At 41.6% G+C, this 24734-nt stretch overlaps 1 protein-coding gene across 1 annotated transcript; it reads right to left on the reverse strand.

Moving 5' to 3' along the window:
• Positions 1-2600: 2600 nt before the first annotated feature.
• On the reverse strand, positions 2601-20985 carry LOC137531666 (uncharacterized). The gene is made up of 6 exons (XM_068251613.1): positions 20907-20985; positions 13623-13940; positions 9562-9864; positions 8179-8334; positions 5774-5808; positions 2601-4531 (listed from the first exon to the last, which is right to left on the reverse strand). Exons 1-6 carry the CDS (start codon positions 20950-20952, stop codon positions 4505-4507), a joined length of 885 nt encoding a protein of 294 aa, XP_068107714.1. The 5' UTR covers positions 20953-20985; the 3' UTR covers positions 2601-4504.
• Between the last annotated feature and the right edge of the window lie 3749 nt (positions 20986-24734).

A 24734-nucleotide genomic window follows, 5' to 3' on the forward strand; every position in this document is an offset into this window, starting at 1 on the left:
TGTATGTATATGTAATTATCCATCATTTAACATTAGTTGAACCTTTAGTTTTATTTATGATGAGTCACTCTCTATGACCTACATGCAATTAACTTTTTCTTATTGGAGATCATTTTTTATATATTTGGAATAACTTTTAAGCATTTTGAAAAGATATCTAAAAGTTGTTGAAAAGTACTATCAAAATTATTTTGAATATTTTCTTGCTTGCTGGTGGTTTAAAGGGCATTTTATGACAAGGTGTGAACAAATCACCAAGGAGAAAACTCAGGAGAAAAAGTGAATTGCGTATGAGCCTACAGTATGTGTGTATCAACAAGTCCAAGCAAATTAAGCTTTTAGTTCCGTCTCGATTTCTACTCCAAGAAACACAGGAAGTGGGACTATAGGCCAATGCTTAGAGCAGTGAAGATAGGTGTTTTAACATCAAACAATAATGCAATTTGTATTTAACAGTGATGTGTGCTGTATCGGTACAAGAAAAGTGTAATTTATTCAATCAAAATTTCCCTTCTGCTTTTTACCTTCTTATACCGAACCACTGTCCTAAAAAAAGTTCTAAGAGGATTAACTCTATAAACCATTGAGAAGATGATGGATTGTGAAGGTGATAGGAGGGAACATCATGGCAAGGCTGTGTCTTCCTGTCTGAAAATTTGACTTTTAGCCAAAAGTCAGATTTAGAATATAGAGACTAGGGGTATGCAGAGAGAAACGGACATAGGGATGGTCCGAAATGTTGATTTCCGGTTCTGCAGAAATTCCGATTTCCGCCAATGACGATTACCGATTTCACAGATTTCCAATCGGTTTCCGATTTCCGAGTTCGGATATCCGATTTTCGAGTAGTGTTTTTTTTTTTTACATTTTTTGCATTCTCTGATTGGCCAAATACTTTCGAGTTGTTTGTGCATTCTCTGATTGGTCCATTGATTTTGAATTCTGTGATTGGGTTAATGCAGTATTTCCGCAGAAATCCGATTTCCGAGTTCCGTTTTCCGAGTTCCGATCTGAGATTCAGATTTCCGATCGGAAATTCGGAAATTTCAATTACACGAAATCAGAATGAGCATCCCTACGGACAACACACAGAAGTAGAGGGATCCAGCAATGCATTAGAATACCTCTCTATTTAATTTATGGTAGCTTTACCTCGAGTTAGGTATCATTTAAAGCCTAAATGTTGGTATTTAAAAATTAAAAAATGGATACTTTTATATAATGGGTATAACTTTGGGTTCCAGTCTGCTTTATTGACAAACTTTTCATAAAAACATAATGCCCAAGCTATCACCAAACATAATGCCTCTGCTATCACCAATTAAGGCTGAAGTCCTGTGCAAAAAAATAGTGGCACAGCTTGTTTTTATCTGTGTAAAAAGCTTCTTAATTAGCTTCTGTGAATTAAATTTACCTTAAAGAGGAACTCCAGTGAAAATAATGTAATAAAAAAAGTGCTTCACTTTTACCATAATTATGTATAAATGATTTAGTCAGTGTTTGCTCATTGTAAAATCTTTCCTATCCCAGATTCACATTCTGACATTTATTACATGGTGACATTTTTACTGTGGGCAGGTTATGTAGCTGTTTCTAGCTGTTCTGGCTGTTACAGACAGCTGTAAACCGCCATTTCCTGTCTGTGAACATTGTTACATTGTGGCAGTTTGCCCAGAGTACCGCGGTACCCAGAGCTTCTTGTGGGAGGGGTTTTACCACAATATCAGTCATACAGCACCCTCTGATGGTCTGTTTGTGAAAATCATTATATTTCTCATGTAAAAGGGGGTATCAGCTACTGATTGGGATAAAGTTCAATTCTAGGTTGGAGTTTCTCTTTAAAAGCATCTGGTCATAAGTCCCTTACCAAATATTTTATGCGCTAAAGACTGCAAAATCTTTCATGTCTTTTAAAATATTCTCATGCATCTCTTCCTCTGATTTTACCCTACTCCCCTACTGTCTGAAAAATATGGTGTTACTAGTTGCAAAAGCTTTGCCCGCAAAGTGTGCCATTTTTTAAAATGTATTTCAAACTCAGCAGCCGAAATAGGCGTTCCCCAGAGTAATGAGCTTGGCACATTCCCTGTTCTGGGAGTTCAGTTACATCATTGTTTGCTAAGAAATAATGCTATGCAAAAAAATTGCTATACGCAAATAATCATAAAAGAGTAGAAAATAAAGTTTTTTTTTTCGAATACACAAAGATGCTGAAGAATATTCAAAGTTTGTATTTCCCCATGATGTATTCACCTACTGGTATGTTAAAAACCAGTACATGGAACGTGTACAGGAAGGGTGAGGATGGACTAAAAAGAGAGAAAAGAAGTTAAGAAAAAGGGTGTAGAAAAAAAATAGATTAGAAGAAGAAAAACAAAGACAGAGAGAAAACATTTGTTTTTAATGTGCCATTACAGGGAGTGCAGAATTATTAGGCAAGTGGTATTTTTGAGGAATAATTTTATTATTGAACAACAACCATGTCCTCTATGAACCCAAAAAACTCATTAATATCAAAGCTGAATATTTGTGAAAGTAGTTTTTAGTTTGTTTTTAGTTTTAGCTATTTTAGGGGGATATCTGTGTGTGCAGGTGACTATTACTGTGCATAATTATTAGGCAACTTAACAAAAAACAAATATATACCCATTTCAATTATTTATTTTTACCAGTAAACCAATATAACATCTCAACATTCACAAATATACATTTCTGACATTCAAAAACAAAACAAAAACAAATCAGTGACCAATATAGCCACCTTTCTTTGCAAGGACACTCAAAAGCCTGCCATCCATGGATTCTGTCAGTGTTTTGATCTGTTCACCATCAACATTGAGTGTAGCAGCAACCACAGCCTCCCAGACACTGTTCAGAGAGGTGTACTGTTTTCCCTCCTTGTAAATCTCACATTTTATGATGGACCACAGGTTCTCAATGGGCTTCAGATCAGGTGAACAAGGAGGCCATGTCATTAGTTTTTCTTATTTTATACCCTTTCTTGCCAGCCACGCTGTGGAGTACTTGGACGCGTGTGATGGAGCATTGTCCTGCATGAAAATCATGTTTTTTTGAAGGATGCAGGCTTCTTCCTGTACCACTGCTTGAAGAAGGTGTCTTCCAGAAACTGGCAGTAGGACTGGGAGTTGAGCTTGACTCCATCCTCAACCCGAAAAGGCCCCACAAGCTTATCTTTGATGATACCAGCCCAAACCAGTACTCCACCTCCACCTTGCTGGCATCTGAGTCGGACTGGAGTTCTCTGCCCTTTACCAATCCAGCCACGGGCCCATCCATCTGGCCCATCAAGACTCACTCTCATTTCATCAGTCCATAAAACCTTAGAAAAATCTTGAGCTATTTCTTGGCCCAGTCTTGACGTTTCAGCTTGTGTGTCTTGTTCAGTGGTGGTCGTCTTTCAGCCTTTCTTACCTTGGCCATGTCTCTGAGTATTGCACACCTTGTGCTTTTGGACACTCCAGTGATGTTGCAGCTCTGAAATATGGCCAAACTGGTGGCAAGTGGCATCTTAGCAGCTGCACGCTTGACTTTTCTCAGTTCATGGGCAGTTATTTTGTGCCTTGGTTTTTCCACACGCTTTTTGCGACCCTGTTGACTGTTTTGAATGAAACGCTTGATTGTTCGATGATCCCACTTCAAAAGCTTTGCAATTTTAAGAGTGCTGCATCCTGCATCCCTTTACAAGATATCTCACTATTTTTGACTTTTCTGAGCCTGTCAAGTCCTTCTTTTGATCCATTTTGCCAAAGGAAAGGAAGTTGCCTAATAATTATGCACACCTGATATAGGGTGTTGATGTCATTAGACCACACCCCTTCTCATTACAGAGATGCACATCACCTAATATGCTTAATTGGTAGTAGGCTTTCGAGCCTATACAGCTTGGAGTAAGACAACATGCATAAAGAGGATGATGTGGTCAAAATACTCATTTGCCTAATAATTCTGCACTCCCTGTATTCATTCAGTTCAGTTGCTTTTGTGATAAAACTTTTATGCCTATTTAATGATCCATCAAAGCTTTGTCAGATAGAAAATGGCAATATTTTTGGTTTATTACCCTATTAGATGTAGATGGAAGTTAATGATTAAGTATTAAATAGCGTAAAAAGTGCTTTAATTATCCAATATGAGCCAACTTTGTATACAGTATTTACAGCATTTACAGCTAACAATTGGTCATTGTCCTCTTTGTTCAAGTTCAAATTATTGTTTTTTTGATGCTGTTCTGGACTAGTACCACACCTTACAACTTTTAGTGGGTTAGGTGGTGATGAGTAGTCTTATTTCCAACCATTCATTTGAGAGGAGAAATCTGTTTCAGGAGCTTGTTAGGCCTAAAAGGTTTGGATCCAAAACTTTTCCTTTTTTTTTGTTTGTTTTTTTGCTTTGTTTTTGTATATATTTTTTTAAATATTGCCATGCAAGGTTGAGCAGTGATAAAAGCATGAACACAAAATAACTTTCAGAGACTTCAAATACATTATCCTTTTACAGGAGCATAAGTGACCTGCAAAAAATACAGTAAAAATACAGTAAATACAGTAATTTGAAACAATAACAACAACAATAACAACAACAATAATAATAATATAATTACAGGCTTCCTTTACTGTAAACAAGCACCCGATAAAGTGTATAGAAGAGGAGGAAAACGTGTTTCTTTATTTTCCTCTCCATGGTGCCTTCCCAAACTTTAGGCACCTTGCAGACTCAATTTTCTGCACAAAAGTACTCCACACCCATTATTTTCTATTGGCTGCTTATTTTGACTATCCCACAAATCCTACACAGCTATGGGGTGTTAGTAAAAGGTTTTTGTGGAATTTTGTGGAAACTGTAGTCCACTATCTGGGGGTAGCAAATAGTGAGTAAAAGCATTACGCCGTCGTAATATCATCACACTGAGAAGACCTTATTTAATAAGGTCTTCTCAGCGTAATGATATTACAGCTATAGTGACAAAGGAGGGGGGGTCTTCTCAAATCTCCATCATTCGGATGCCGGCAATAGCTGGACCTTGAAAAACACCACTAGAGGACAGGCTAGTTTATCAGTAGGGGTATATATTTTTTATATTTCTCTGCTTTGCCTAGCATGGGGAGAGACGTCTCTCAGCTTCTCCCCGCGCCCAGGTGGCCACTACCGGAATAACACTGATGCACAAATAGTGGCGGTGCATTAGAGAGATGACCAGAGTGGGGACTAACAGATAATTTCACTTATTTCTCTTCTACTGGAGTCTTTAGTGACAAAATGTACAATGTGGCCCATGTCTCTATAATTACAGCACTGGCCACTGTGGCCGAATCAGCTAAATTTGGCACAGTGCTGCACCGATCATTTGGGTGCCGCCATAGGCTGTGATGAGAATTATGGCTACAACACCGTTTAATGGCTAATTTCTGAGCTGGCAATACTTGGAGCTCAAATTAGAAAAAAAAACAAGGTTAATCGACCACTGGCAATAACCAGTGCCCAAATTGCGTGTTACTCCCCGGGGTTGCTACAACTTGGAGGGGTAATGGTATTTAATACGGGAAGGAGTTTGGCTGCAGCAGGGTGAGCCATCTTTCACATTGTGCCCAAGTTTGCCTGTGCCATTTTTAAATGTATTCTGGTTGCAGGATGTTTCCCAATATACTGTATTTATAGGAACAATTTCAGTAACTAATGGTAAAACGTATACTTATTATTTAAAAATGTACTCTTTCCAAAAACAGTCATGTTTTGGTGTAGTATGTTGACTTACCATCTCATCCTCTGGACTAAATCTCACAGCTCGTTCTAGAAACAGAAATCATAAAAGTCACAGTTAATACATAAAACAAAACAGTATTTTTTTCTGTTCAAATACATCTGATAATGCAGCATGCTTGCAATACTAACTTCAGCTCCTATTTTAAATAAATACTGACAAAGGACACTGTTTGCAAAAAAGAATCAGATTTTTTAAACAAAAAAATTGTGCACAATGCAGCTAGTTTACATCACTATAAACACAGAAAAAGCTTACTCTATATGGCAGGTGACATGCCACATTATACAAATATATTGCATGTAAATCATTTAAACATTTTGGGATAGTTGTGCATACTTACCAAACATTGCATATAATATTTTACACATTGCATGCAATAATTATGGCATATGCCATTGCAATATTATGATTTCTAGGTGGTGTTGTGCGCTACACTGCATGGGGCAGGAGAGTTCACCTTCCTGTCATCTGCGCGCACAATCCTATTGCAGTCAATCCCAGTGGGGCAGAAGGGGCGCATGCAAGGTGAATGGATACAGTGTAGTGGCCAGTCAGAGCGGGATGAGACAGGAGGGGGGCGGACTGACACACATTCATACAGGCTTGGACTTGTTTGCAGCTGTCTCTCCTCTCCATTTGTAACTAGAAACAATCTGAAATAAGATTTACCATTGGTACCTACAATGTTCAGAGCTGTAAGGCCTCTTGCACACTGCAAGCGATTCAGATTCAGATTCCGCTTTTTAATCTGTTTTTACATCCGATTCAGATTCCGATTTGCAGTTTGCTCCCTGCACACTGCAAATCGGAATCTGAATCGGATGTAAAAACAGATTAAAAAGCAGAATCGGAATCGGAATCGGTTGCAGTGTGCAAGAAGCCTAAGGAAGGTGTTTTTAGCTTGACCGTAGCCATGTTCTCTATAAACCTGACTATACTGTTTCCTACTCCAATAGTAACTCTTCTCCATGTCCACTGTATGTTATTGTACCACTAGGCTCCACGCTTGGACCTCTCCTCTTCTCCATTTACACTCGTGAGCTGGAACAATTAATAATATATTTTTGTTTACAATATCATCCACTATGATGATGGCACCCAAATCTGTTTCTCAGCCCCTCTACACTATTACACTATGCTACACTACACTATCTACCTACACTACACTATCTACCTTGACTATTATCTTGAGTCCCTGACTGTCCATTGGCTGTCTCTTCATATATTATCTTGAGTCCTTTAACATGAACAAAATGGAGATTGTGATATTTCCACTTTTTCTCTCTGCTCCCCAATCCATAGTGACCATCAACATAGTAAAATACTCCAACAACCTAAACTCCTAAAGCTCGCTTTCTGGAGATAACTCTTGACTCTGCACTCTCATTTAGACCACATATTAACACATTAACTACCTCCTGCTACTTCTCTAAAACATTTCCAGAATTCATCCATTCCTTTCTCAGGAGGGTTGTATATGCTGTAATCAGTCTACCAAAAACAGTCTGGTCTGGCACCTCTCTAGTCCCTACTAAACACTGCTACCTGCCTTATCCGCCTTATCCGCCTCATCCACCTGCTTCTCTGTGGCAGTCCCTCTCAGCTGAGCTCTCCATTGGCTACCTATTACCCAAAGGATCCAGTTTAAACTACTCATCCTATCATACAAAGCACTACATACTTTGTCACCTCCATACATTTTATCATTAATCTCTAGATACCATCCCACCTGGAACCTTCTTTCTTCCTATGAGACACTCATGTCCTTTAGCTTGGTCACAACCTCTCACTCACCAATCCAGTTCGTTTGGAACACGCTCCCACAGCCAGTTCATCCTGTTCTGAGCCTGGAAACCTTCAAATGTACTCAAAACACACCTATTCATTCAGAGAAGCCTATGATTCGCTATATTTAGGATATTTAGGATTTAGGAGTGTTTCTTATTCTGCTATATATCATATGAACATGTACCATATGTTTATCATATGAACATGTAACAGTATGGCGATGTCTAAAACCACACATCAACTTTGTAAGCATTTGTACTTGTAATACTGGATGTCCTGATTTCTCATTATGCCCTCCTTGTATGCGCCATTGACTTAAATGCGCAAAACTGATTCCCCAAATTTTTACTGAACAGGCAGTGGTTTGAAGAAAATCTCGCCAATCTGCCAGCAACTATTTACTTCATGCCTACTATGGAATCCTGAATCTAGAGTTGTAGAGAGTGCAGCGGTAAAGCACAGGTTTATTGAACTTTGCAATTAAAAAAATATTTAAAAAGGAACACGGGGAAGTAGAACTGGTGCTACATGTACAAATGTATCTCATCACATCCCATGTCACTTCCTGTATGCGTTCAAGATTTAACTAAAATTTTATGTAAACATACCAGTACGAGACGGCTTCTTTGGAACCTCTGTAGATGATTTTTGACGTAATTTAGCAAAAATTATTTGATGTACTACCAAGAGAAGTACAGCAAAGCCCAGTCCAGCATAGATCACATAATAACATTGTTTCTGGTCATCGCTTGCATCGCTTGCATCTTTGAAACAAAAATGAATAGTAGAATGTTAGTAATGAAGGAATATCAGTTTGGCAGGAATTTTTTTTTACAGTAAGATCGGTGAAGATGTGTAACAATTTATAATAATATGACGTCAGCTTAGGAGCGCACTGACGTCACCGGGATACTATCGGCAGGATCGTGGAGACGCACTACTCTGTGTACCGCGGCCAGGGAGAGGAGAGGTCTGTCACCCACTGCCTTTTATTCATTTTAATAAAGCCTGGATTTTACTTGGATATACCGCTTGGACAGCAAAGTCATATTATATGCAAGGTGCAAGTTGTGAGTTGGTGAGTGAATTCACGAGGGGGGGCCGACCCAGTGTATTCCCCAGGTGGTGGCACATCCCCCAGGAGTGCAGAACGAGGTGTCAGAATCTGTTGAAATAGCAGTATTGGGCTCTATGTGCGCATTTCTGTTTTCTTTATAGGGAGATCTTCATGCTGTATGCAATAAGCAAGATTTGATGCGCAACTGGTCTTTGGATTAGAATTTAACAGTGGGATAATATCATTTTAATGAACACTGAATGACATTTAAAGAAACGGTTTATTCTAGTGGGAGGTTAATGGTTTGGGGGCAGGGAACAAATTTCTCTACCAGTTCTGGAATTAAATTGGCCATAATGCAAAGGCATAGCAGTTTTACATTAAACTTGTTGGTCATGTGCTATTGTAAACTTAGTTTACATTAACAAGTAATATCTGAGATCATATGTGACCTTTAAAACTTGGCTCAAAACTATAAAGAATTTGAAATTGGGTGAAAAGCGACTATCCCTCAGCTGGATCACAATATAATCCGTACCATAATCATATATCTATGTATGTATTGTGTAGTCGTGTATGTATCGTAGTCTAGGGCCAATTTATGGAGAAGCCAATTAACGTATCTGTATGTTTTTGGGATGTGGGAGGAAACTGGCATGCCCAGAGGAAACCCACACAGACACGGGGAGAACATACAAATTCATTGCAGATGTTGACCTGGCTGGGTTTTGAACGGCACCCAGCACTGCAATACACTAACACCAACTCTCCTATTACCGCTACTACTAACACTAACCTTACTGCCACTACACCTATCAGTAACCTTTCTTACACTACACCTAACACTATCCTTAGTACCGGTAAAGTTACAAACTGATCATACCCATTGTGATCTTGCTGAGTATTAAATAATTATATATATTTTCTTTTTTACCTGTTCTTGGTCCTGAAAGTGGTGTGGAAATATTTCTTCCATTGTTAAGACTTTTAATGGAACAGATGATTTCTGCGCCCTGATTGGTCAGGCTCTTGGGTAGAAAGATTAGGCTCCGCAGACAGCCATCCGGATCCACAGTCAGCCAACCTTCAGTTACATTTCCATTAATATGCCATTTAATCAAACTCCACTTGTCAGACCAGTTCAGAGCAATACACAGGAGCACAGTTGTGTCAGGCTGTGGATTGTATTCTGCGACTGAAGCAAGGATAGATAGGGTGGGATCTTTTGCAATATTTTCTGTAAAAAGGAACGCATACACATTTCTTCAATAAACTCTCATTTTTAGGGAAACAGACAGTGCCTTTTCCGGACACACCAATTTCTTTCAGTTACCGTATCTGAACATTTATGAATTCTATACCAATATTAACCCCTTAGCAGCCAAATAAAGTTAAACTTTATTTGGCTGGCGGGCCGAATTTTTGCTGCCACTGGGGAAGTGTGCCTTCCCTCAGTGGGGTAGGTGTGGTGGCAGGGAGAGCTGAGCTGATACATACCTATTTGATCGGCTGCTTCTTCCTCCACCGAAAAACGTCTCCTTGGTTCCGGTCACATGATATGCCGTGATCGAGCACAGGAGACCGTGTTAGCGTTACAGCGCCACCCGGTGGTGGAAGAGGGCTGATGGAAGAGTTTCTTCCATCACCTCTCTTCCACCACTAGGTGGCGCTGTGACAGTGACGGGGTCTCCTGGATCCCAATCACATGTGATCGGAACCCAGAAGACCTGCAGAGACTACAGAGCCACCAGTGGAGGAAGAGAAGAAGCCACCCGGAGCAGGTAAATATAGCTTCTTACTCCCACACGGTTGTTTGCCTGCACTAGGCAGCCAAACGAGTTATCCCGTTAGAGGTTTACGTTACACAAGCAGCTTCAAATGAGGTGACTTGTTTTAAGCTGTTAAACATTATAATACATATTTTCTTTATTGAAAAGACTAAAAAATAGAATAGTCATTAAGTACCAAGCAGGGTAGCCAACCTAATTTCTAATTTTTAAAGGGCAAAAGGCCTAAAAAAGCAGGAAACCCAAAAATTTGGACGGACAGGGGGCGTAGTTCGGGGCGGAGTCAAAAGCGCACTTTTAAAGTGCACCTGAACTGAGTGGGATATGGAGGTTTCCTTTTAAACAATACCGGTTGCTTGGCAGTCTTACTGATCTCTTCAGCTGCATTAGTAGCTGAATCACACCTGAAACATGCATGCAGCTAATCCAGTCTGACTTCAGTCAGAGCACCTGATCTGCATGCTTGTTGAGGGGCTGTGGCTAAAAGTATTCGAGACACAGCAGGGGTGTCAGGCAACTGGTATTATTTTAAAAGAAAAAATCCATATGCTTCCCAGTTTAGGTTCACTTCAAGTAGAGTTGTGGGTGGCAATAAGCTCTGGGCATTATTCTTAATATTGACATGATCTTCCACAGCATTTAACATAGTCAGGTCACTCACTGTCCTCAGGGGAGCTCACAATCTAATCCCTACCACAGTCATAATGCAATGCCTGCTGTATTATTATTAAGTATATAGCACTGACATCCCCTGCAGCACTTTACAGAGTCCATAGTCATGTCACTAACTGTCCTCGGAGGAGCTCACACTTTAATCCTGCCATAGTCATAGTCTAATGTCCTACCATATTATTATTATTATGTATTTATATAGCACTGGCATCTTCTGCACCATTTTACAGAGTACATAGTCATGTCACTGACTGTTGTCAGAGGAGCTCACAATCTAATTCTACCATAGTCAGTCTAATGTCCTACCATATTATTATTATGTATTTATATAGCACTGGCATATCCTGCAGCACTTTACAGAGTGCATAGTCATGTCACTGACTGTCCTCAAAGGAGCTCACCCTCTAATCCCTACCATAGTCATAATCTAATGTCCTACCATATTATTATTATGTATTTATATAGCACTAACATCACACGTCTCTCTCTCTATATATAGCGTTCTTACGTGATGTGCGTCATCTAAGGTAGAGATTGCCAAAATGCGTAATGATGCGATAGTACATTGACACTCGATCCACCACTCAGCACCTCTCCCAGTAGATCTGAGTACTCCAATTTACACCCGTGTTGCTAAACACAGCTTTTGGGAGGATGGACAGGACTAGGCACTATTGTCGGGAAATCCTAGATTTTATTATATGTCTGCAACTTTTACATTCTAGCATGTGCAATATGGTTTTATGATTTAAAAAAAATGTTAACGCATGATAGTGTGCTCCTTGTTCTCCTATTTGGGTATTAAGGCCTACAATTCCCTGCTATGGTAAAATGGTTACATCACTTGAGTTCACTGACTCATGCTTGAGAAACTAATGGTGGCCATACACGGTACAATAAAAACATTAAATTATCCCATTTATTCGATGTAAATGATCAAATAGAATGAAAGTTGAAAATATTTTTTTTTGATCAAGACATTAGAACGATTATCCCGTTTTTTTCGAGAAAAATCAGATCGGACATGCTGAAAAAATCTTTATATTCGATCTAACGGAATAATCGAGCTAAATTATCAAATCGAAAAAAAAGGAAAAATTGTACCATGTATGGCCACCCTTACTCTAAACCTTTCAATGCTGGATGAGAAACTAAAATGAGTAAAATAGGTTATTAACCACTTGATGACCCACCCTTTACCCCCCCTTAAGGACCAGCGCTGTTTTTACTGATCTGTGCTGGGTGGGCTCTGCAGCCCCCAGCACAGATCAGGTAGCAGGCAGAGAGATCAGATTGCCCCCCTTTTTTCCCCCCTATGGGGATGATGTGCTGGGGGGGTCTGATCTCTTCTGCCTGCTGGGTGATGCGGGGGGGGGGGGGGCACCTCAAAGCCCCCCTCCGCGGCGAAATTCCCCCCTCCCTCTCCTACCTGCTGCCCCCCCGGCGATCGAGGCTGCACAGGACGCTATCCGTCCTGTGCAGCCAGTGACAGGACGTCCCCTGTCACATGGAGGCGATCCCCGGCCGCTGATTGGCCGGGGATCGCCGATCTGCCTTACGGCGCTGCTGCCTTTCCGCTTGTGTTTACATTTAGCCTGCGAGCCGCCATCGGCGGCCCGCAGGCTATTCACGGAGCCCCCCGCCGTGAATTGACAGGAAGCAGCCGCTCGCGCGAGCGGCTGCTTCCTGATTAATTAGCCTGCAGCTGGCGACGCAGTACTGCGTCGCTGGTCCTGCAGCTGCCACTTTGCCGACGCACGGTATAAGCGTGCGGTCGGCAAGTGGTTAAAGTGTACCGGAGGCAACATGTGACATGATGAGATAGACAGGTGTATTAATAACCAGGCTGTTTTACATGTTTTATTTTGCTGACTGAAAAAGTAAATTTTTTGGCATTGAAGTGACAGTACTCTTGGGGGTACCTTGTCGGGAATTTAGTAAACATCACTGATAAGCAAATTACAGCAATAGAAGTTTTCCTGGCAGAGTAAAACTTCTGAGAGCAGGGGGAGATAGAAAAAGATCAGTAGTTCATGTATTTTCATTTTAGAACACTTAATAGGCTGCCACTGATCAGAGACACCAACAGATTCAATATACTTTGTAAATGTTTAAATATAAAATAAAACCATCGGATATCTAAAAAAAATAATTTTAGGAGTAGGATGATAGATACAATCTCATCAGTTTATTTTCACCTCAGGTTCACTTTTAGACCTTGTTTACACCTGCATGATTACCGCCCTGTTTTTGGCAGTGTGTGGTGAAAAAGATTTACAGTGACATCAGAAAGTGCATAAATTGCATTGTCTGCTGTTTCCATCCATGTTGCGATTCACCACAGAATCTTAGTTTCTGTGCATTCGTGATTGCAATCCCTTTCATTACTTATGAATAGGATCACAACTGCATTGGGTAACATCGCAGAGCAATCCAGTTTCATGTGTTGCGACCGCCACCTGCGTTGCCATCGGTGCATACATGGAAAATAGGGGAATATAAAGTGCTCTTGCCAATTCTATTTACATACACTTACCTGTAACAATTAACGTATTGGCTGCATAGAATTTCTGGTCCAGCCCTGAATCTGAGCAGTAATATACTCCAGCATCAGAACTCTCCACACTCTTAATCTTCATAATTGGATTATTGCAGTTGTGAACAAATTTACTGGTTGAGGATGACTCTGGATAACACCTCCGTGACACCTCCTGCAATCCACCATCTTCCCGTTCTTTGTACCACTGCAGGCTAGAGATAAACTTTGTTCCTACATCACAGGTGATGGAGGCCATTTCACCAGCATTTGCAAAGTTTACATGTGGAAACTTCTCTGTAACATTTGCAATGGCACCTAGGATTTCAAATACATATTTACATTTCAGCATGATCACTGATAACAAAGTAAACAGAATAATTTGCCTCATTGCACCTACCACAGTTTAGAGCCAATTATGTGAAGAGCTAATTCCCTTACCAATTTGTTTTTGGGTTGTGGGTGGTAACTAGAGTCCCAGAAGAACACTACGCAAACATGAGGAGATCATTCAACTCAATGCACTGTGTCCTAGGAGGGATTGGGAATCAGACTAATTACTCTATTGGTACTAAGGGCCATGTCATGAAGGAGACTTACAGTAACAGCTGTGACAGGTTTTCACAACAAATGTCTAAGCAGGTGCTGCTTTTACACCGCAGCTGCTATCAATTTTGGCTTAATCTTGGTGCCAGTGACTTGGCTTTATTGTGCAAAGTGCAGCATTGTGTTATCGGTTCAGGGTGCAGGATTTAGGTAACAGCAGTTTGGCTATTTTGTAGCCAAAACACCAAAGTAGGAAACTGAGAAGCCATTAGACCACACTGGTCTGAAGAGGAAGCCGGCTGTTGGAAGAGCCAGACTAAGTATAGAATTGCCAGCGAGGTAAGTATGTGACATTATCGTAGACAAAAATGCAAAAAAATCCACCATTCCCAAACAACTTTTATCGAATAAAAATGGGAAATACGATCGTATTTCTTGCTCGAATAAAAAAAGAGCTTCTGGAAAAAAAAAGAGAAATCTGATCTTATTTATCGAAATTACTGTAAAATCAGATCATTTTATAGTATCGAGTGTGGCCACCTTTAGGCACCCTTTTCCAGTAACCTAGGGGTGCAAGGGGAGAGAGAGACACACATGTATTTTCATCAAATATGCCCATGGCCTGCCTGAGACATCCAATATATATATATATATATATGTATATATATATATATATATATATATATATATATATATATATATATATGTATATATATATATATATATATATATATATATGTATATATATATATATATATATATATATATATATATATATATATATATATATATATATATATATATATATATATATATATATATATATATATATAATTACAGAGGGTGCTGCAGCACACAACAGGTACTCTAAAATGCCTGGTTAGAGTAGGACTCACCAGATCGGGGACACTTTAGCGCAGTTGGTGAGCTTAAACGCGTTAAAGCGTAACCAAGAGCCCCTGTCACTGTTTTCCTGTTGTGTGCTGCAGCACCCTCTGTATTTATATATTTCTTATGGAGCCTGGGGACCTCCAGTGCTGCGTGCATGCTTTGCATAGTATTGCATAAAATTCGGTTTGTGCTGCTCATCCCTCGGCTTATATATATATATATATATATATATATATATCCACTGTGTGTTAACTCAATGTTTAATGATCAGTGATGCTGAGACCTATACGATATGGGTCAGTGCATTACTGATTAAACATTAGTTTAATCAATTATGAAAGGAGTGCCTCTTTCTGTGACATGGGCTTTAGCCACCATTCTATCCGCACTAATTTTTATCATTTAAAGAGAACCAGAGACGAAGCATCCTCATGTATTTTATTACATTTATCAGTGGGAACATGACAGTAAACACCTACCCTGCTTTTAGTTTCATTCTTATCTGCTGTGATAAGAATCCCCGACTGGCTCAGTCTAGGTTTGACCTGGAATTATTATAGCTGAGTCACTCTTCTGTGGAGTCTTTTCAAGCCCAAGCCTGCCACCTCCTGGCTCAGATTTCCTACTTTGCATACTGAGAGCTGTGATGACATGCATACTGAGAGCTGCTGCTGAGTAGAGATGGGCCGAACCTCCGATTTTAGGTTTGTGAACCCCATTCGCGAACCTTCGCGGAAGGTTCAGTTCACGGAAAAGTTTGCGAACTGCAATAGACTTCAATGGGGATGCGAACTTTGAAAAATAGAAAAAATTATGCTGGCCACAAAAGTGATGGAAAAGATGTTTCAAGGGGTCTAACACCTGGAGGGGGGCATGGCGGAGTGGGATACATGCCCAAAGTCCCGGGGAAAAATCTAGATGTGACGCAAAGCAGCATTTTAAGGGCAGAAATCACGTTGAATTAGTGTTGAGCCGAAATTTTCGAAATTTCGCGTTACTATAATTACGCATGCGAAATTTGCTATTACGACGCGAAATTATGGTAGCGTAATTGCCATTAAAATCGTAATTGAAAATACCGTAAGCGTAATTTTCAGCGCGTAATTTCGCGTTTCGTTCATAACGTAATTTCGCGTTAAACCGTAACGTAATTTCGCATTTCTTCGTAATTTCGCGAATTTCGTAATTACTTGTTAGCAGGGTTGCTCGCGAATTTTTGCCAAAGGGTTCGCTTAATTTTCGCGAAATTTAGCTTATTCTTTCGCGTTTTTGTCTGCATGGCGAATTTTGATGCGAAATATCACAACATGGCGAAATTTATATGCGAAATAGCACATGTAGACAGTACAACTTGTCTCAAAAAACAACTCAGCATTCCGTAACGCGAAAACTATGCGAAAATTAACGCTTACAGTAATGTGAACTATCGCGAAATTACGTTATGTAACTACGCTTACAAACGGTTGCATGCAAGGCAAACGTAATTTCGCGATACCCACTGTAATGCGAAAATTACGCGAAAATTACGCTTACGCGAAATTTCGCGAAATCCTTCTTCATTACGATTATGTACTTACGGCCATAATTGTAATTACACTAATTACGTGAAATTTCGCGAAATCGTAATTAAGTCATTACGCTCATCTCTACATTGAATGCTAAATTGCAGGCCTAAAGTGCTTTCAAACATCTTGCATGTGTATACATCAATTAGGGAGTGTAATTAGAGTTCTGCTTCACACTGACACACCAAACTCACTGTGTAATGCACCGCAAACAGCTGTTTGCGTAGTGACGGCCATGTTGGACTGGTGCGAACCGTGGCGAGAGTGTAGGCCGTGGCGGTTTTCAAGCCCATATGGTCGCCGGGCTAAAGGTAGTTGTATGCAGTGAGGTGGGTTTACTCAACACAACAGGTAGTTAGATGCAGTGAGGTGGGTTCACTGAACAGTAAAGGTAGTTATATGCAGTGAAGTGGGTTCACTCAACAGCTGGGTATATGCAGTGAGGTGGGTTCACTGAACACAACAGGTAGTTAGATGCAGTGAGCTGGGTTCACTCAACACAAAGCTAGGTATATGCAGTGATGAGGTGGGTTAAGTAAACACAACAGGTACTGGGTATATGCAGTACTGGGTAGTACAATGTGCAGCTCCCTGTCACACACACCAGTAGTCACTGAATGTGCTGGGCTGCTGGCAGTGGCACACACACTATGAATTAGCAAGGCTGTGCATGCAACAAAAGTGTCAGTTTGACACACAGAAAAAAAAAAAGTACAGGATGAGCTCTAAAAAAAGAGCTGTTGAGGGGTGCTATAAAAGCAATAATAATCAGCCAGGAGCAAGCTAAGCAGCCAAGAACCTAACTAATCTGTCCCTAGGAGAACAAGTCTGCAGCAGCTGTCCCTAGTCTGTCTCTAGCAGGCACACGAGTGAGTGTAATGGCCGGCAAGCCTGCCTTATATAAGGGGAGGTGGGGCTCCAGGGCTTAGTGTAGCCTGAATGGCTACAATGTGCTTGCTGACTGTGATGCAGAGGGTCAAAGTTGACCCTCATAGTGCATTATGGGGCGAATCGAACTTCTGCAAAAGTTCGCAAACCACCAAAGTTCGCCTTGAACCGTTCGGCCCATCTCTACTGCTGAGAGAGAATCTCTGAAACAGACAAGTGTGGCACTGGCTGCAATATGATCTGTGTGCTCTGTGTGCTCTCAGCATAGATAATGATGATAACTGCAGTTTCATTCCTATGAGAGACACTTCCTACAGGCAGCTGCACATCATACCAAAATGAAAGCACACAGATGAAAGGCTGCAGCAGCCTTTCTCATATAGCCTAGATAGCAGCCTAGTCTCATAAAGCCTAGACAGCATATTCAGTACAACTCATAACCCGGAAGCAGAAGGGATTTGAGCCGGCGGCCATATTTGATTTTTCCTGGAGCAATAATGGATAAAAAACACTAAAAAAGGCACACCAGAGCGGCGAAATTATCAGGTAGAGCATTTATTCTTTAGAAGCTAACGACTGATATGTTTATTTTGTGTGAAACGTTCATCTCTGGTTTCCTTTAAACTTATAAACTGCATCTCAAACATACAACAAGGTTTCTTCACAGGTAGGCCTGAAGAAAGAAATAAATAAATAAAGAAAGAAAGAAAGAAAGAAAGAAAGAAAGAAAGAAAGAAAGAAAGAAAGAAAGAAAGAAAGAAAATATTGGTAAAATATTGGTCTGGTAGTTAGTAATGATTGTAATCTGCTAATTACGATTACATGAAATTTCATGTAAATTTTCGCAGTTATGGCCAAATGTAATTATGGTTTGGACATTTAATTGGTTTTGTGTAATCCATTAGTAATTTTGCATAATTCACGTGTAATTTTTGTGCCGACTTTAGCTGTTAATAGCAAAACCCCCATACATGCTATCGTCACCAAAGTTGCTACCTATGTTAAGGGGAATAGTGGGAGCAAGAAAAAAAAACACCTTGTAGTTTTTGAGAAAACAGATTTTAAAAATGTTTTTAAACTCAGAAAATTACAGTTTAAAAAACATTTTTCCTTTGTATCTTTAAAATCGATTTTCTCAAAAATTACAAGGTTTTGAAAAATGTTTTGCTATTAACTGCTAAAGTAGTCACAACATTACACGAACGTTCTGCAAAATTAAGTTTACATGCAAAATTAATTTCAATTTTACCGAAATCTCACATTATGATTTTAAATTGTCATAGCGAATTAAGATACAAAGTTACGATAAAGCAAAACTTGTGCTCATCTGTGCTGATAGTAGTCCCTATATCTGTAAAGTAGTACAATGTCATGTAACTAAAGATTAGGGAGCACAAGGTTGCCATTAGCAAAGATGATATATTCTTTAAAGAGACACTGAAGCGAAAAAAAAATGATATAATTAATTGGTTGTGTAGTACGGATAATTACTAGAACATTAGCAGCAAAGAAAATATTCTCATAATTTTATTTTCAGTTTTCTAGTGTTATTTTATAACATTTTCTCATTCTATGATATTTGCAGTTTACACACTAGTACTCAGCATTCTAAAGTATTTTATAGAGCAGGCCAGTGAACTATTGAACTGTCCTCTGCAGAGAAAAAGAAAATATAATGACTGACAGTTGAGATAACAAGCTTCAGAAGACAGAGCTCTCTGCGACTTTGAAAGTTGTAGAGATCAGTGGCTCTTTTGCATAGATAACAAATGGAGTGTCTTAACTCTTCCTGTACTGGAAACAATATTAGACTTCTGTCTCTGATCATAATGCTTTATTTATTAGCTGTACTACACATACAAATCATTATATCATATTTTTTTTTGCTTCAGTGTCTCTTTAACCATTTGGGGGCCGGCTGCCTAACCCTCCTTAAAAACCATGCGAATTTGCATGCCGGGGGGGCACATTTGGGGGGGTCAGGCATCCGGATCACCACTGTGGCTAGCTGGGCTGTGTGTCCCCTGTGTGGCCAGGTGTCCCCCCTGTATGCAGCAGCATTTACTCACCTCCCAGGCTCCAGTAATGAGCCGCAGTAGACCCATCCGCTCTCGCCGGCATCCCCGCTCGTACTGCCGCTCAGTTCCAGGTCGCGGCTTGATGACATCATCAAGCCAGGTCTCGGCACTGACATCAGAGCGAGCGGGGATGCCAGCCAGAGCAGAGGGGAATGCCGATAGGAATGGCAGGAAGGTGAGTGAATCCTTTTCTCCCCCCCCTCCCACCACCAGTAACAGGGATCACTATGATCCATCGGCAATTGTAGTAATCCCATGATCAGCAGCCATACGCAATGGCTGCTGATCACTGAGGGGAGATGGCAGCTGTCATATGACCGCTTAATCTCCCCTCTCGAGTGCGCACGATCATGGCGGGAGCGGAAACGGCGGGTGATGTAAATCCTACGCCGCACTTGTGGCTACTCTAGCCTGATGCGGCATAGGATTTACATCACCTGCCGTTTCCGCTCCCACCGTGATCGTGCGCACCCGAGAGGGGAGATTCAGCGGTCATATACGTAGGATTTACTATCGTCGGTCCCCAAAAGGTTAATCACCATTTCTTGCAAGATTACAATTAAGCCCACAATGCTTAATAAAACCACTTAAAAAACAGCATTAATTACCCACACGAACTAATCAGAGCCTTTAGCTGTAAGTCCTTTTAGGAGTGCACTCCAATATACAGGTACTAGTACAGTTCATTCTTCTGGCCCATAAATAGTCCTGCAAGCAAAATCGCCAGGTATGCACAAGCACGCTACTGACCAGTTAAAAACACCCACCGTGTGCTATATTGCATGCCTCTCGGTAGTAGTACAATTTACCTACATCACTGGGGAAATTGGCAACTTTGAAATAGCTGATCCTGGCTGTCTCCAGGGACTCCTTTGCTGAATATTTTCAGAGATCAAATTCACTCCGGTTCCACCCAATTAATAACAGTGAGCAGAAATCCCTTGTGCCACATTATGTTGCAATAGAACTAGTCTAGGACTAGTCTGGCGTATCTACTTGGATCTGAAGTGTATTTGTAAAAAAAGACCCTTTAGGCCCTGTTCACAGTGGTCAGATGTGATGCAGAAAAATTCAGCATGTCAACTTACTGCCCAAACAGTTCTATGTCAACTTACTGCCCATACAGTTCTATGAGCCTGTTCACAGTAACAAATCACGTTTTTCTAACTCGCTGCATGCAGGTTTTGTATTAAAGTCTATGGCCAGTCTCCATTGCAGTTCACGCTCATTATAACGTGTGAGTTATGCAACTGACCACTGTGAACCTAGTCTTACAATACTTAATGGATACAGTTGAAAAGGAATAAATTACTTACTGTGATGCAAATACATATATACCAGCATTACAATCTTCAGCATCATGATATATTCATAGATCGCCTGTACCACACAGCACACTCCTAACGTCTGAAAATATAACTTCCTGTACCTCTCAACCTCTATACTATGAATTGAGCATCCTGTCCTTCAGTACTCATAAAAGAGTGATTAGTAAACTTGCTGAAAAACTACCAGTAGCAGTGATCTTTAAGTTAATACCTCTGAGCTGATATGAGGTGTAAGATAAACATGTGTACATAAAGTACTAGTACTATTTTATTATTATAAATAATAATATTAAATAATAATAATAATAATAATAATAATAATAATTTATAAAGACTATGTGGCGCTACTTACAACTTTTTCATTTTTGTGAAGGGGATAATAAGCCAGTGCTTTATCATGGGACAGCAGGGCTATTCTGCATAACATAGACATCTCTGTGTGACTGTGGGAAGAGTTCTGATAGCAGCATTGTTAATCCCTTCAGTACCAACACATAAAACTCCCTTAACCCCCTTGGCGGTACAATAAATCTGCCAGGGGGCAGCGCAGCACTTTATTTTTTATTTTTTTTAAAGCATGTAGCTAGCCTAGCGCTAGCTACATGCTTCCCCACTCCCTTCGCTATCCCTCCCACCCCTCCGATCGCCACCGGCGCTTTTACCCTGCAGGGAATCCCGTTCTGAACGGGATTCCCTGTATGGGCTTCCCCGTCGCCATGGCGACGATCGCGATGACGTCAGCGGGTGTCCCGATCCACCCCTCAGCGCTTCCTGGCACTGATTGGCCAGGCAGCACAGGGGTCTGGTCAGGGACGGATCTAGGGGGGGGGGGCGAGCGGGTATCTTGCCCCAGGCGCAGTTTGTTGAATTCTTAAAAAGGCGGCAAAATGAATGGCAGTTTAGGCGCCAAAACCTGACCTTTAGGCGCCAAAATCTGACCTTGCCCCAGGCGCAACTCCGTCCCTGGGTCTGGTGGGGGGGGGGCAGCGCGGCGGATAGCGGCGAATCGGCGGGTGGCGGCGGCGATCGTTATGCACACGCAGCTAGCAAAGTGCTAGCTGCGTGTAGCAAAAAAAAATTATGTAAATCGGCCCAGCAGGGCCTGAGCGGCACCCTCTGGCGGCTTACCCGTGTCCAGCACGGGGTTACCGCTAAGGAGGTTAATGGGAACCTTAACTGAGAGGGATATGGATGTTTCCTTTTAAACAATACCAGTTGTCTGGCAGCGCTGCTGACCTATTGCTGCAGCAGTGGCTGAATCACACACCTGAAACAAGCATGCAGCTAATCCAGTCTGACTTCAGTCAGAGCACCTGATCTGCATGCTTGTTCAGGGGCTGTGGCTAAACGTATTAGAGACACAGGATTAGCAGGAGAGTCAGGCAACTGGTATTATTTTAAAAGGAAAAGTCCATATCCTTCTCAGTTTAGGTTCCCTTTAAAGAATCAGAATCAGAATAAGAATCAGAATCATGTTTATTTCGCCAAGTACAACAGGAGTTGTACCCGGAATTATTTTTGGCACATACAGGGTCGGTGATGGTATAGTTTTAAACAAGTAGAAAGAAGCAGCATACAGTTCAGGAGAATATGCATAAGTAGTCATATACAAAGATCAGAAAAATTAGAAAACAGAGATGAGACGGACCAGGGGGGTAGACTTAGCACTATGTGAGCGGAGCTGCCCCTCTGTCGGTGGCGCTCGACTGCTCTGCAGTGATATTCATGTCCCCCAGAGTGTCCTAGAAAAAGAGAGACAGAGTCCCATTTTGTGGCACTTATCCACAGTGACTGTCCATGCTAAAGGCCAAAGTGATCTGGTCTGCTGGAAGACACAAAGTAGTCCTCTAAGCCTTACAGGGCTACAGAGCTGTGGTGCAAGCAGTTTCAGCCTGATCTGGATGGAAAGTGCTGAATCCAGTTTGGCCTCAGGCTGGAGTGTCCCCGATGGCCGGAGGGGGCTGTGCTGCAGAAGTTCTCACCTGCACGTTGAGTTAGAGAAGCCAGTTTACAGGCTCTAGTGGGTGGCGGGGGTCTGGCCTCCATCCGTTCCAGTGCTGGTGCAGGGTGGCTGGATTACAGATCTGTGGCAGGCAGGCAATTGGTCCGCTGTGAGTGAGGCGGTAGAGCGACTTCTTGTGCTTGTCAGCCGGCCCGCCACGTGCTCGCCATGTGCTCATGGCCTCAGACCACAGGAGGAGGAGCGGGGCATCGGCAACAGACAAGCTTCTCCTGTCCATGGTGGTGTTTGGCCCGCTTGCATTGCATCCTGGCAACGTCTCCATTCCCGGACAGCGGTGGTGCAGTGACTCCACTCAGGAACAGCGGTCTGCGAGCCTGGCACCTCCCGGATTGCGGCGGGGTCAGCAGATCATCCGCTGCACGTCTTGATGCCTAACAGCCGGTTAGTGCGTTCTGATGCCTCCTGGATCAAGAAATCTGCGTCGAGCACAGCGGCGACAGTACAGGGGAGCCCATGAGGGGGATCCAGAGAAGCAATAGTGAAGAAGTAAAAGGAAGGGCCGGAGCCCTGTGTCCCGTGGCTACCCATCAGGCGCCATCACTTTAGACCAAGACCAGAGCAGTTTTGACATTTTAGTTATGTCTCAACGCAATCAGCAATAACTTTGCTACTACTTAAGGCTACTAAAAGAGATATATATTGTTTTTTTTCAGAACAAACTAGTCTTTCTTTGGGAAGTTCTTTCCCAAGAATTATTTTATTTATTATGCTTTTTAAAGCAAAAAAAATAAATGTAAACAACTGAAAAAAAACTTAAACTGAAAAAAAAGAAAAATTAATAAGTATTTTTATTGGTAAAAATAAGAGAGAAAGGGTTGTCGGAAAAAGTTAATTAACGATTTAATTATGTAGAGGGCGTGGTCTTAAAAGTGATTGGCATTATGAGCGCAATAGGGGTTTGTGCGGCCGTGACGCTGTTAATTTGCAGTGGGTGCTAAGTAGTATTGGGTGCTGAATGAGTAGCATAGGGTGCTAAACGATAGTGGATGCCGTGTGAGTGCTAATTGGTATGGGAGCCATGTGAGTGCTGGGTAAAAGCCACAAGTGGGTACTGGGTGCATGTAAGTGAAGTGGGCAGGACATGAGCGAGTAGTGAATGTCTTGTGGGTTCTGGATTTGTGCCATGGGAGAGTACTGGGTGTCATATGGGTTTGAACCATGGGTGGTTACTGGGTGCTATTTGGGTGGAGGCCATGGAAGGGTACTAGGCACATATTATGGCTAGGTACTGGGTGCCATGTGGGTGCAGACCATGGTTGGGTGCTGGGCGCAGACAATGAAGTGTATTTGGTGCCAGGTGGGTGCTCACAAAAGTGGGTACTGAGTGCCATAGTGGAGCTGGTAGCTAGGTATGAGTGTACTAAATCTCATGTAAAGCCCAGTGCTGGCTATGGGGGAAACTTGGTGCTGTGTGAGTACTGGATGCCACCTGGGTGTGTGTGTTGATTATGGGGAGCATTGGGTGTAATGTTGGTCCTAGGTGCAAGTACTGGGTCCCAGCTATAGGTGTAGGCGTACTGGACGCCATGTGGGTGATGGATGCTGACTATGGAGGGTTAATATGTGACTACTGGCCTGGGTAGGTACTGAGTGCCATGTGTGAGTTTGCCATGGGGAGGGGTACTGGCTGGGCACAATGTTGAAAGCAGGTTCTGGATGGCATGTGAGTGTTTGCTATAGTGAGGGCTACTGTCTGAGTTTAATGGGAGTGCTGGATATTAGTGGGATGGCTGTGGGTGCAGGGGGGTGGGAGGTCACTGTGTGTGCTTCTGGGGATGGGAGAAGTGCCTCTA

This window comes from Hyperolius riggenbachi, chromosome 9, assembly GCF_040937935.1.
Source record: "Hyperolius riggenbachi isolate aHypRig1 chromosome 9, aHypRig1.pri, whole genome shotgun sequence".
NCBI classification, from domain to species: domain Eukaryota; kingdom Metazoa; phylum Chordata; class Amphibia; order Anura; family Hyperoliidae; genus Hyperolius; species Hyperolius riggenbachi.